Here is a 13,494-nt window from a genome sequence, read left to right as displayed (position 1 = left end):
ACATTTCTCTCAATAATCAAAGACATCAGACATACTTGACTAAATCCAGAGGCATAACTTGAGCTTGTGGGCTTCAATACATAAACTGTAGTAGGGCTTCCCAATCAGAACTATGTGCCATTTATAGAATTAGTGCTGCAGAGGATCTCCCTCTTTGGCTGAGATTGCTACCTTTCCACCACCATGGCTATGTTCATACATATAAAACCTGAATTCTGCTGACCTAAGTATTTTTACAGATTTTACACAAATGTAAGGAGCTGATTCCACATGTGAAGTCTAAAAATATGCAATACATCAAATTTTTTCACAATTAACAACTGTTTGATTAGAGGTTATAAAGCCAAATATCAGGGATAATAAGAAGTTCTGCAGAAGCGATAGCATGTAATATATAAGTTTCAAGCAAAAAACGAGTCTATCGTCTAACCAAGAGAACCATAGTTGAGTAAATTTTAATTGTTAGGGAAAAATGTTCTTTTTTTTGGATGCTCTGGAATAGTTTTGCCCACAATTGTCCCGTTGTAATCACCAGCAGTAGTCTGCCATCATGGTTGTGTTCCATCTGCATTGATATCTATGTTCTAGGGTCTTGAGGTCTTGATGAAAGCATTCTCCTTGTTCCTCACTCACAGACCCAAGATTTGAGTGGAAGTAGTTCCGGTGGCTATGAAGGAAATGCAATTAGACACTTATGTTTGCTCCCAGTCTCTGAAAAGCAAGCAACAAATGTTGAACTTTACGGTTATAATTTTCAGCCCTAAAGTTGCCAAGGAAATCTTTAACCTTGTGAGATAAAGCAGACCAAGCATTCTTTTCTATGGTTTTCATGGTATTACGGAGTTCACTGACTTTGATTAGAAGCCTTATTTGCGGGCCATCAAATATGCCAGCTTTTAACCCTTTCCAATCCACTGTCTGACTTCTTCCAACATTCTGATTGAAGCCTGTGCAGCTCTGATGTCGGAAGACGTTCAGCAGGGTATTCTTACTGTATATTACTGGCCACTCTGTTGTCGGGGGCCTCTCCGGCATGTCACATACTTAATTACTGGCTCTAGCCAGCAGATGGCGCCATTGTAAAATGGCAGAAAGAGAAAGCCCCCTAGGAAACCTTGAATCCAAAACTAGATTGCAAAGCGTTAACTTCTCGTGTGAAAGAGCAGGAAATTTAGTACAGATGTACTTAAAGGAGATGTCCCGCGCCGAAACGGGTTTTTTTTTTTTTTAAACCCCCCCCCCCCGTTCGGCGCGAGACAACCCCGATGCAGGGGTTAAAAAAACCACCCGCACAGCGCTTACCTGAATCCCGGCGGTCCGGCGTCTTCATACTCACCTGCTGAAGATGGCCGCTGGGATCCTCTGTCTTCGTGGACCGCAGCTCTTCTGTGCGGTCCACTGCCGATTCCAGCCTCCTGATTGGCTGGAATCGGCACGTGACGGGGGCGGAGCTACACGGAGCCGCTCTCTGGCACGAGCGGCTCCATAGAAGACTGCTGAAGACCCGGACTGCGCAAGCGCGGCTAATTTGGCCATCGGAGGCCAAAAATTAGTCGGCACCATGGAGACGAGGACGCTAGCAACGGAGCAGGTAAGTAAAAAACTTTTTATAACTTCTGTATGGCTCATAATTAATGCACAATGTATATTACAAAGTGCATTATTATGGCCATACAGAAGTGTATAGACCCACTTGCTGCCTCGGGACAACCCCTTTAAAGCACTTACCATCTTGATCCAAAGCTCATCAGGTCGCCACATAAATTCCAGTGATGATTATTATATTTGACTTTTTGGAGAATGGTTCTCATTGATTCATAAGTTTCTTTCATACTTACCGAGTGAGCAATAGGAATGGAAGCTAATTAATATATTGCCATTGTGAAGCAACACACACTTTAGACTTTTCTTTGAACTGTCAATAAAAAGCCTCCATTCTGCAGGTAGATAACTATCACATGCCATTCACTCAATAAGTCCTTTGACGTCAATGAAGTATACAAGCTTTTTGTCCATATGGAAATATTTTAGAAGGTCTTTCTCTCTGTTACAATACATAAATATGGTACCGGGAGCCAACAGGTTCTTCTCCTTTAGCCTCGAACCAAGTAACTATGCTGATGACTTTGGCAGATCAATCACCTCAGCTTTAGTGAATGGCTATCAAATTTTGCCATCAACTTCTGAGACCACGAAACCTTTTTCATCTGAAAAAGTTCATCGTCATCAGAAATTTCCAAAGTCTTGTAGATAGGAACAGGTACCTCGTTGCAGTGAGCAACCAGTCTTGAAGCTAAGGAGAGATTTGGGTACTGGATGGAAGATTTTGTCCTTGTGTTCATGCCTATAATATTTACCATGCAGAAGTAGCAGTCAACATGGTTTTGAGGTTCTCATCACACCATTGGAACTCCAAAGCTTGGACTTTTTCTCTGACCCTTAGTCCACTGTCTCATATTTTCAATGCATGTCCTGTACACTTTATGTGGTACCCAAGGTTTTTCCTGGTCACCTAGTTTAACCCCATGACATTATTGAATGGCTATGATTGGCTAACGCAGCACGGGCTTTCATTGGCTGACGCCGTGCTGAGTTAGCCAATCAGAGCATTAGCTTTCTGAAGATGGGGCATTCAAGCCCTGCATTCAGAAAGCAATGCTATGTCGGCGTGGAGGAGGAAGGGAGAGCCTGCAGCAGCACCAGGGGAGGTGAGTATTGATTTTTTTTTTCTACAGCTTATACCCGGCGTATAAGACGACCCCCGACTTCAGAGACGATTCTCCTGAGTTAAAAAGTCGTCTTATACGCCGGAAAATACGGTATATATATATAATTTTACTGACAGTGTTAAAAAGAGCGTTTATATCAATTTAGCCAGTTTATAGTATGTTAAACAAAAGGGGTTGGAACATCTTACATAGTATAATTTGATTGGTTACTGAACTTTTGTAGGCAGGAACCTCTTTTTAGCCAACACATTTTAGTCACTGTGTAACATGTGCTCTTGAAGGGCATCCCATACACATTCCAAAAACCCCATGCATACCATACAACAATAAATTATAATTTCGTTCACATTACGTTTTTACTGTAACAGTTTATTAGTAAACATAATTGATGTAGACCAGTGATCAGCAAGCTTTATACAATCCGAGTTGTATCGATGTTACTTGTGTTGTGGTTTATCTTTTCAGACGCAATATTATGGTGAGATCAGCATTGGTTCTCCTTCTCAAACATTCAAGGTTGTTTTTGACACTGGATCTGCCAATCTTTGGGTGCCTTCCAGTCGATGTTCCCCACTGTACAGTGCCTGTGGTAAGCCATTGTGAGCTAGAATATTGTTGATGGCATCAGTCATACCCCATTATTGCCTGATTATGAAAGGCTAGCTACCTGGAGGTAGAGACATTGCTGGAATCGGCTTCATAGGTTCTCATTTGTAAACAGCCTGGATTCCCCAAGAAGCTGTATTTTTCTTCTGGGTAACACAAGGTCAGTAAAAATGTAGAAATGGCAAAATAGGGGGTTGAGAGCAGCACAGTCATTTCAATAAATATCATGGATACAAAAAAAAGTGTCCAGTTGGGTCAGTCCTCACTAGAGATGAGCGAGCACCAAAATGCTCGGGTGCTCGTTACTCGGGACGAAATTTTCGCGATGCTCGAGGGTTCGTTTCGAGTAACGAACCCCATTGAAGTCAATGGGCGACCCGAGCATTTTTGTATATCGCCGATGCTCGCTAAGGTTTTCATTTGTGAAAATCTGGGCAATTCAAGAAAGTGATGGGAACGACACAGCAACGGATAGGGCAGGCGAGGGGCTACATGTTGGGCTGCATCTCAAGTTCACAGGTCCCAGTATTAAGCCACAATAGCGGCAAGAGTGCCCCCCCCCCCCCCGCACTGTCAGCATAAAGATCGTTCTCCTCTGCCACAGCTGTAACAGCTGTGGCAGAGAAGAACGATGTTAGCCCATTGAATTCAATGGAGCCGGCAATACAGCAGGTTCCACTGAAAGCAATGGGATGCCGGCGTGTGCGGGATGAATTGTCGGGAAGGGCTTAAATATATAAGCCCTTCACTGCAATTCATTCAGAAATGTGTAAAAATAAAAATATATACCGTATATACCGGCGTATAAGGCGACGGGGCGTATAAGACGACCCCCCAACTGTCACCTCATAGGCCGGGAATACAGCGGAGCAAAGAATAAAAATCATTACTCACTTCCCCCGGCGTTCTGCGGCGCTGCTGCAGGCTGTCGCTCCCTCCTGGTCCCCGGCAGAGCATTGCTTTCTGGACGCAGGGCTTGAAATCCCCGCCTCCAGAAAACACACGTGCCTTCAGCCAATTACAGCCAATGACAATGATGTCATTGAATGGCTGTGATTGGCTGACAGCGTGTGTTAGCTAATCACAGTAGCTTTCTGGAGGCGGGGATTTCAAGCCCTGCGTCCAGAAAGCAATGCTCTGCCAGGGACCAGGAGGGAGCGACATCCTGCAGCAGCGCCGCAGAATGCCGGGGGAGGTGAGTAATGATTTTTATTCTTTGCTCCGCTGTATTCCCGGCGTATAAGGTGACAGTTGGGGGGTCGTCTTATATGCCCCGTCGCCTTATACGCCGGTATATACGGTATATATTTTTATTGTAACACATTTCTGGATGAATTGCAGGGAAGGGCTTATATATTTAAGCCCTTCCCGACAATTCATCCCGCGATCGCCGGCATCCCATTGCTTTCAGTGGAACCTGCTGTATTGCCGGCTCCATTGAATTCAATGGGCAAACATCGTTCTTCTCTGCCACAGCTGTTACAGCTGTGGCAGAGAAGAATGATTTGTCTTCTATATGTTCTCAATGGGGTCGGCGCTGCTGCCGCCGGCCCCATTGAGCGCATATAGAGAAGAGAACAGGAATCGCAGATCGCACATAGGTGCGATCTGCGATTTCTATGGCCTAAGAAGGACCGTTGGGGTTCTTGAAGCCTAAAATAACTCCTAACGCTCTCCCTATAGCAGCTCCGGCACCAGCAGCACTTTCCCTGAACTATGTCAGAATGCATCTGTGGCGAGCCGCAGGCGGGCAGATTTTAATACTCGGGTGACACCTAATCTCGCCAGCCACTCACTGCAGGGGGGTGGTATAGGGCTTGAACGTCGCAGGGGGAAGTTGTAATGCCTCCCCTGTCTTTCTATTGGCCAGAAAAGTGCGCAAATTTCTCAGGGAAGAAAATGAAAGTGACTCGAACATCGCGTGGTACTCGTCTCGAGTAACGAGCATCTCGAACACCCTAATACTCGAACGAGTATCAAGCTCAGACGAGTACGTTCACTCATCTCTAGTCCTCACCCATCATAAGTACAAGGCTTTAGTTGAAATCAAAATGTTGTATAGTGTGCTGCTGAAAACCTGAAGAAGAGACCTCGCTGCATGCTGACACCCATTTCCCCTTATTTAATAAAAATTTAGAGACCCTGAACTGGTTATTTTGCTATCCCAAAGAGTCAAAGTATTAGGGACCTTAGACATGGGGCAGAATTGCAGCACACATGCACCTAGAACTTGCGGTTTTGAAGTAAAGACGCACTGATTTTTACAGAAGCGGAATTCAAGCCACATAGGGAGAGCATTTTGATGTAGAAATATCCGCACATACTAATTCCATCCCAAATGAAAGGTCCCTGATGGGTTGAATTCTGTGGGCCCAAGTTCTTTATTCTTAAGGGCAGCTTCAGATGAGCATAAGGTCAAAAATGCTCGCTCCTGCGCAACAAATTTGCACTGTGAAGGAGGGGGTTTTTTGTGCGCGTGCCTATGCAAATACAGTCCACTGATTTAAATAGCTAGTAAGCTGAATTAGGTGCCAGTGTTCACAGTTATGCGCAGTGTTTTGCGAATACCCGAGCGTACATGTGTGTGCATTTGTTCACCCCAATTGACTCCTTTGGGAATCGTTGGTGCGCAAATGCACACAAAAATAGAGCGTGTCGCATTTTTTGCATGTGAGTCAAAATGCACGTGTAAAAAAGAATGGTGAGAATGAATGCATTAAAAACAATACACGCTCGTCTGAAGCCACACTAGCAGTAAAATAACAATAATAACAAAAATAAAAGATACAGCAATAGATAAGGACAGCGCCTTGGAACCAATGAAGACACACAATATTCCCAGGGAGGTCCTTCCAGATGCTCACGCGATCCACCTTAGTGGAGAGCCGCATATGGAAAGAAAAGTAGACCCTCTATCAGGATGGTACGGGTAAAGGCAATCAAAATAAAACCAAAAAATGCGCTTGGCCGCTGAGTCAGGAGGATCAGAGTTTACTCACTCAGTAGGGGGGAGGGAAATCAGCAGGTGGCTGAAAAACACTCTCCCTTCTAGATGTCCAGGATAGCCCTGTATATACAAAATACGCTGTGTCCACTTCCAGGGTATGGATAAGGCCTCAGTCACACGGGCGCATCGGCGCCTGTGTTACTGCAGGAAGGAGACGGACGTACCTGAAGACGGCCTTCTCTCTGCAGCGCCGGAGGAAAGAACATGTGACCGGCTTCATTGCCGGTCATGTGTTCTTTCTTCAGTGCTGGAGAGAGACGTCCGTCTTCAGGTACGGCCGTCTTCTAACTGTCAGTCACACGGGCGCATCGGCGCCGGTGTACGGATACCGATGCGTCCGTGTGACTGAGGCCTAACGAAGGTTCCAATTTATTGCTACAAAGATGCGATAAAGGATTGGTCTCTGGCGTGAGACCTCAGTACAAAGTGCAACGCGCTTCGTCTAACAACTGTAGCCCTTATCAAGCTTGATACTAAATTTTAACACAAATATAGCGTGCACCAAAATTCATAACGTTTTAACATGAAAAACTGACATGGAGCTATTGATAAATTCCCCCTAGAGCAGCAGTTACCAAACTGTGCTCCACGGAGCCCCTAGGGCTCCGCGAGTGACAGGGGCTCCGACCGAGTGCAGGACTGTGGGGTTAATATTACTGGAGCTACTGTAGGGTTAATATTACTGAGGCTACTGTAGGGGGTTAATATTATTACTGAGGAGGTTAATATTACTGTGGGGTTAATATTATTACTGGGGGTTGATAGTATTACCATGGGGTTAATATTATTACTGTGGGGGTTAATATTACTGAGAGGGTTAATATTACTGTGGGCTTAATATTATTGTCGGGGTTAATATTACTGAGAGGGTTAATATTACTGTGGGGTTAATATTACCTAGGCTACTGCAGGGAACACTATTACTATTGAGGCCACTGTAGGGGTAACTATTACTACTGAGGCCACTGTGGGGGTCATTATCACTACTGAGGCCCTGTCCTTTTTATGACGACGGAGGTAAAAATAATAAGCTGTGATAGGTCACACCCCTCTTGACCACACCCTCTGTCCCACTTTGACGCTCCACGAGAAACTTTCCCTTCAAAAAGGGCTCCATGTCTGAAAAAGTTTGAGAACCCCTGCTCTAGAGTTTCAAGTTGAATTTCAAAAACTCTTTAAGGTGCTTTTACATCTGCATTCGGGGGTTCAGTTTCCTGTTCTGTTATGGGAGCTGGAAAGGGGCATCCCATGGCCGAACTAATCAATTTTATAATGGAACCAAACAGCGTCAGACGGACCCCATTGGCTATAATAGGGTCCATTCGGTTTCCAATCAGCTGTCCAGTATATTACAGGAAGAAAAAGTGCTGCATGCAGTGCTATTTCTTCTGGTATATTGCAACCGAACCTTGCAGATGTGAACCCGGCCTAACATGCCTACTTTCTCAGTAACCAAGACCTTTATAAATCAACAATATGTCGTTTCATATTTACACGATTTAACAGCTAACATGTAATCTTTGTATCACAGCATCTCACAATCAATATGACTCATCTAAATCTCACACCTACGTTAAAAATGGAACAGGCTTCTCTATACAATATGAGTCTGGAGGAATCAGAGGCTTCCTAAGCCAAGACATCGTTACTGTAAGTTTCACCACCATTGTCTGCTTTACTGAACATCTTTATATTTGTGTATCTTATTCACTACAAGATATCAAAACTGGTAACAGAAAAAATATTGTATACTTTCCTATAAATTAACATTTGGTTACAAATGTAATTTGGGTCACAGAAATCGTGAAGTTCCAGTACAAAAACCTTAAAGAGCATTTCTTCTCTCCCCCTAAAACCATACAACAATAAAACTGAGAATGCAGATGTTACACAGTAAATACATTCTTTGTAAAAAAAAAAACAATCTTGCCCCTAGAAGAACGTATCATTTTGCTGCAGAACTCGACATTCAGCTCAGGCAGATATATAAATGTTGAGACTTGTGGAGTGATTAGATGGACAGTCTTGTCACCAGAGGCCCTAAAAGTGGTTCCCCCTTGGCCTATAAAAGGCTCTCAGTGGAACCGGTTTGTCAGTGCAAATCCAGGTTTAGTTTGCGCATTGACAACAGCTGTGTTTGTGTCTGGAGACCTTGGGGTGAGCGCCTCCATCATGCCTTTGCTGTGGAGTGGCACACCCAATACTGGTGTGAAGGTCTGGGGACCATTGCATACGGCAGTCGGTCACCCCTAGTTCATATGTTCACGACATCCTGCAGCCACATGTGTTCCTCGCATGGCTTCCAAGAGGTATTTTCCAGCAGGATAATCCTCGGCTGCACACTCAAGGGTGTCACAGAAATGTTCCCACAACATTGTTACACTTCCGTGGCTGTCCGGTCGCCAGATTTATTGCCAATAGAACTTGTAGGGGACCATCTGGGATGCCAGCTTCAGCATGATCTAGAGGCTTAGTTACAGAAAATGTGGACTAATATGCCACAAGATAACATACAGAACCTGTATGCCTCCATGTCCAACCATATGCAGGCACTGGGTTGGAGCTTCAGGTGTAATAGCCGCAGGTCTGGAGAGTAGTCAGGGATGAGCCAGAAGTCAGCAAAAAGAGGTCTCGGTTTGCAATACAGATGGATGAGGTGGGTAATGTAGTCAGATGAAAAGCCAGGGGTCAGCAACGGGAGGTCTCGGTTTGCAGTACAGAGGGATGAAGTGAGTAACGTAGTCAGATGGAAAGCCAGAAGTCAGTATCAGGAGGTCTTGTCACAATAGAAGAGGGGCAGGCAGAAGTGATCAATCAATGCTGTGGAGCAGAATAATCACCTACTGAGGAAGTGGCAGCAGGGCCAGGCTTTCATAGGATGTGCAATCAAGGACAGAGGCAGGGTCAGGATCAGTAGACAGAAACTAGATACTAGGATCAGGGATTAAGGCTCAGAGTCATACAAGGGAACTATCCACAGGCTGGATAGCTCAGTAGGGAGAGCCTCAGTTACAGCTACAGCTGGAGTTCAGGAGGTCCCCAGTTCAATTCCTGACACCGTATCACATCTTTAATCCAAGCCAGAGGTAGCCCAACAGGGTACTAGAGCCTCCATGCCCACCTGTATCACATGTTGTATCCAAACTAGAGGTGGCACAACAGGGTACTAGGCCTTGCAGGGGGTCTTGTTTTTGTTGGAGAGAAGTGGGTGCTTTGCTGCCCTCTTAACACCAATGCAGCCTCCAAAAGCCTTCGCCTCTCTGTGCGTGCAGATGTACTGACATCAGCCTGCTGCCACTCATGTGTGAGCTCTGCATTGGTGTTGAACTGATCCTGTAACTGAATCCTCTTTAGGAGACCGTCCTGGCAATTACTGGATTTTCTTGGGCACTCTGAAGCCTTCTTCACAGCAATTGAACCTCTCTCTTTAAAGTTCTTGCATGAAGTCTCGAGATGTTGTTTCCGGTCTTGAGAGTGTCAAAGATGGTTATGAACTTGTACTCCCAAATTATTCTATGACAATAAGTTTTGAAGTTGCCTTTTAATATAGTAACTTTCATATGTTCTATGTTGTGTCCATGGCTAGAACAATGCTCAGCCACAGGTAATTAGGTCTTTCTTTACTTGTGTGGCAGTGAGATCTCATCCTCACTTTCAGTTTTGTCCTGTTTCTCCAACATAAAGCCCCCCCTAACAGGACATTTGCAGAAAAACGTTTAGCAGGAGCGAGCGTGTTTTGCAATACACCCATGAGAAGCCGCCCTTGGGGTGACAGGAGGATCTTTGAGGATTTTTGGAAAACTTCGACCAGGTGTGATTGCTACCTCACCGTCACTGTTCTTGCACCGCTGTAGCAGGATGTTGTGTTTGCATTGGTTCCATAATGCCTTCCGCTACAAAAACTATACTTCCCGTGCTGGATATTGCTACATTTCATAGAAGTTTGCACTGTTGTCTCTTTCTTTTTTGCATTACAGGTTGCAGATATTCCTGTTGTCCAGGTGTTTGCAGAAGCTACTGCACTACCTGCATTTCCCTTCATCTTCGCCCGTTTCGATGGAGTATTGGGAATGGGATTCCCGGCTCAAGCAATTGATGACATCACACCTGTTTTTGACCGGATTCTAACTCAGAAAGTTTTACAGGAAGACGTCTTCTCAGTGTATTACAGCAGGTGAGAAAGAATAGGGTCAAGCTGCATAAGGACCCTTTCAAACAGGCAGAATATTTCCGCATTCTTCAACTAAGGACAAAAATATATAGGCGCATGCACTATTGCAAGTGAGTTTTTTTTTAAAAGCAGGAAAATAGGTCCTGCTCTATCTTTCATTTTGTGTAGAAAAGTCTCATAGAAGTCTATGGAAGATGCACAAATACGCCAGGGGAGGGGTGCGACACTGCGCAAAATGCAGGGAAAAAAAACATCTGGAGCTCATTAGGCTTAAATAGATATTCAATTCACGGAAAGAGTGTTTCACACTCAGGTGTGAACTGGCCCTGCACGCTCAACAGTAATATGTACTGACACGTGCACAAATCAATCTTTTCAAACCATGTTGATGTGCAAATACGCTGCATTATGGTGAGAGTTTTCGTACACAGCTTTGCGTGAAGCCGCCCCGGCAGTGTAGAAGTGCTGTGAATATGTAGGTTTCCTATGTATTCATTGCGTATTTAGGCAAGCCCATTAACTTCAATGGGCTTGCGCATTGCATAATACGCACCAAAATGGGACATGCTCTGATTTTTTTCACATGACCAAAAGTCTCATTAAAAATACGCAGCTGTGAATGAACCATTTGAAAACAATGGGTTCTATTTACTGCGTATTAGGGCTTAACCAGATGGGCGTGTTTTAGTACCATTATACGGCCATGAAAATCACGGCCAAATAACAGGACGAAATTATACCATTTATGTAAATGGTTTCGTTTTCAGAATTGGGAGTCTTGCATGTTAATCATATGCATGAGAAAAGATAGGACTTGCCCTCTCTTTCTTGCATGTAGTTATTACGCTAATATGCTCCGTAGCGGCAAGCGTATTAGCACATGTGCCCATGTGTTTTTGCTGTTACACTTGTAATACACTGCATATATAGGGCCATCTAAATTAGCCCTAAGGGCTTATTTAGATGACCCTATATCGGCTCGGTTTTCACGCCGAGCCGATATACGGTGTCCTTGTCTGCAGGATGGGGGGATGGAAGAGCCAGGAGCTGGAACTGAGCTCCCGCCCCTATTTACAATAGGAGGGGGCAAGATGGGGGCGTAGCTAAGTCCTGGTGCTTAGCTCCGCCCCGTCCAACCCCTCCCATTGCAAATAGTGGCGAGGGGCGGGAGCTCGGTTCCTGCTCATCCCTCCCCCCCTGCAGACAAGGACACTGTATATCGGCTCGGCGTGAAAACCGAGCCGATATACGGTCGTCTAAATAAGCCCTTAGCTACATTTTTAGTTGCGGAATGTGGAAATACTCTGCCTGTGTGAAAGGACCCTAAAAGAATGAAGTCCAGGAATCTGTATTATAAATTACTGATGTGTCAGTTGCATCCGGTATCCACTGCAATATTTAAATATGCACCGTCCTGTCATGTTCACATGTCTGCATGCTATAGTAATAAGGCTGCTTCCATACCTGCGCTAGAGTCAGTTCACCTTTTTTGGAAGAGGGAAACTGAAATAACAAGGACTAAAAAGGATGTTTTATTCTTCCAATGATTTTAATGGGGTTTCAAAAAAACAGAAAACAAACGGAAAGGCTTCAGTCTGTTTGTGTTCCGTTAGATTTCTTTTTTTTTGGACGGGAAAATAATGCAGCCTGTAGCGTTATTTTAACATCCATAGCACAACGGAAAACCTGACAGAATGAAAACAAACGGAAAAGTTTTCATTTGCTTTCCATTTTTTTGAAACCCTACTGAAATCAATGGACAAAAAAATGGTTCCTTTTTTTCTTTCTTATTTCAGTTTCTCTTTTCCAAAAACGGAGCAGAGAGACGGAAACCCTGAACTGTCCCCAACACAGGTGTGTAAATGTATAATAACAATTGCAGTATCAAAATGTTATTCTTCCTGTTTCGTTAAGCCACTTTTTCCCCACTCACCCGCTATTAACCCTTTGGATAACTACCACAGCTGCTCAGGTAACCAGAATCTCCTTTCTTTGCAGACAATACAAGTAAGAAGATAAGTTCCCATCCCCTTCCTATCGACATCACTCACACTAACAGGGTTCCCCAAGTGGTAACAAATTCTTACCAGATGCCCAAGAGCTACTAAAGTCTCCTTTTGTTTAACACTTTGCATTCTTCCTAACTGTACACTATTTATAAGGAGTTTATGTCCAACAGGCAGATTATATCCTCAGCAAAATGTATCTATAGCTGAAGTAGAATAAATTAAAGACGCAGTCAAAAAATAGTTTACTTACACTGTGCTAACAGTTTAGTATGAAATCATGTTCACTAAGAATTACACATGAGACTCCGGATTGCCGATTTGCCTTTTACAGGATGTCTAAATATTTGCAAGTAATTTACAAATACATGTTTTTTATTAAGAGAAGTTGCAGAGATCTTCATCCTTTAAATATGCTCTTTGTCAAAAACAACCAAGCACTTAGAAGAAGTTGTCATTTTACTGCAATACCCGGCGTGCAGTTCCATCTCAGACAGATATGTGAATGATGAGAATTGTGGTGTGATTAGATGAACAGCCTTGTCACCTGAGACCCTAAAAGTGGTTTTCCCCTTAGTCTATAAAAGGCTCTCAGTGGCTCCTTGTGTGTAGTGACCTCTTCTTCCGCTTGTGTAGAGCTTGTTGACCGCTAGATGCCTCTACGACACACAGAAGAGATTTCACCCCGTTATCAGAGTTTGAAAGGGGCGTATTATTGGGATGTGAGAAGCTAGATGGTCGTATCGATAATTTGTCCCCCACCAGGGCCGTTCTGACCAGACTGTTAGAAGGGACAAGTGGATGTGTGAGGGCACACAAGGCAACCGGGTTCAGGACGCCCCCGACAGACCACCAGTAGAGAGGTTCATCTGACAAGCATGAACAGCTCCAACTGTTTCGTTGTCCCCCATCCAGAGACAGGTGGCAACGTCGTTACACCCCTGTTTCTGTCAGAACCATTTCCAGGCACTTCAT

At 44.3% G+C, this 13,494-nt stretch overlaps 1 protein-coding gene across 1 annotated transcript in view; it reads left to right on the top strand.

The window, feature by feature from the left end:
- Nucleotides 1-13,494, top strand: part of REN (renin) — a 39,741-nt gene that overhangs the window by 11,060 nt on the left and 15,187 nt on the right. Inside the window, exons 3-5 of the mRNA XM_066600125.1 lie at nucleotides 3,195-3,318; nucleotides 7,874-7,992; nucleotides 10,320-10,516. Of these exons, the coding sequence (XP_066456222.1) occupies nucleotides 3,195-3,318; nucleotides 7,874-7,992; nucleotides 10,320-10,516 (440 nt within the window). The remainder of the gene's footprint in view (nucleotides 1-3,194; nucleotides 3,319-7,873; nucleotides 7,993-10,319; nucleotides 10,517-13,494) is intronic.

The sequence above is a fragment of the Eleutherodactylus coqui genome, chromosome 4 (genome assembly GCF_035609145.1).
Source record: "Eleutherodactylus coqui strain aEleCoq1 chromosome 4, aEleCoq1.hap1, whole genome shotgun sequence".
Taxonomy (NCBI): domain Eukaryota; kingdom Metazoa; phylum Chordata; class Amphibia; order Anura; family Eleutherodactylidae; genus Eleutherodactylus; species Eleutherodactylus coqui.
This window is presented reverse-complemented; position numbering and strand designations above follow the sequence as displayed.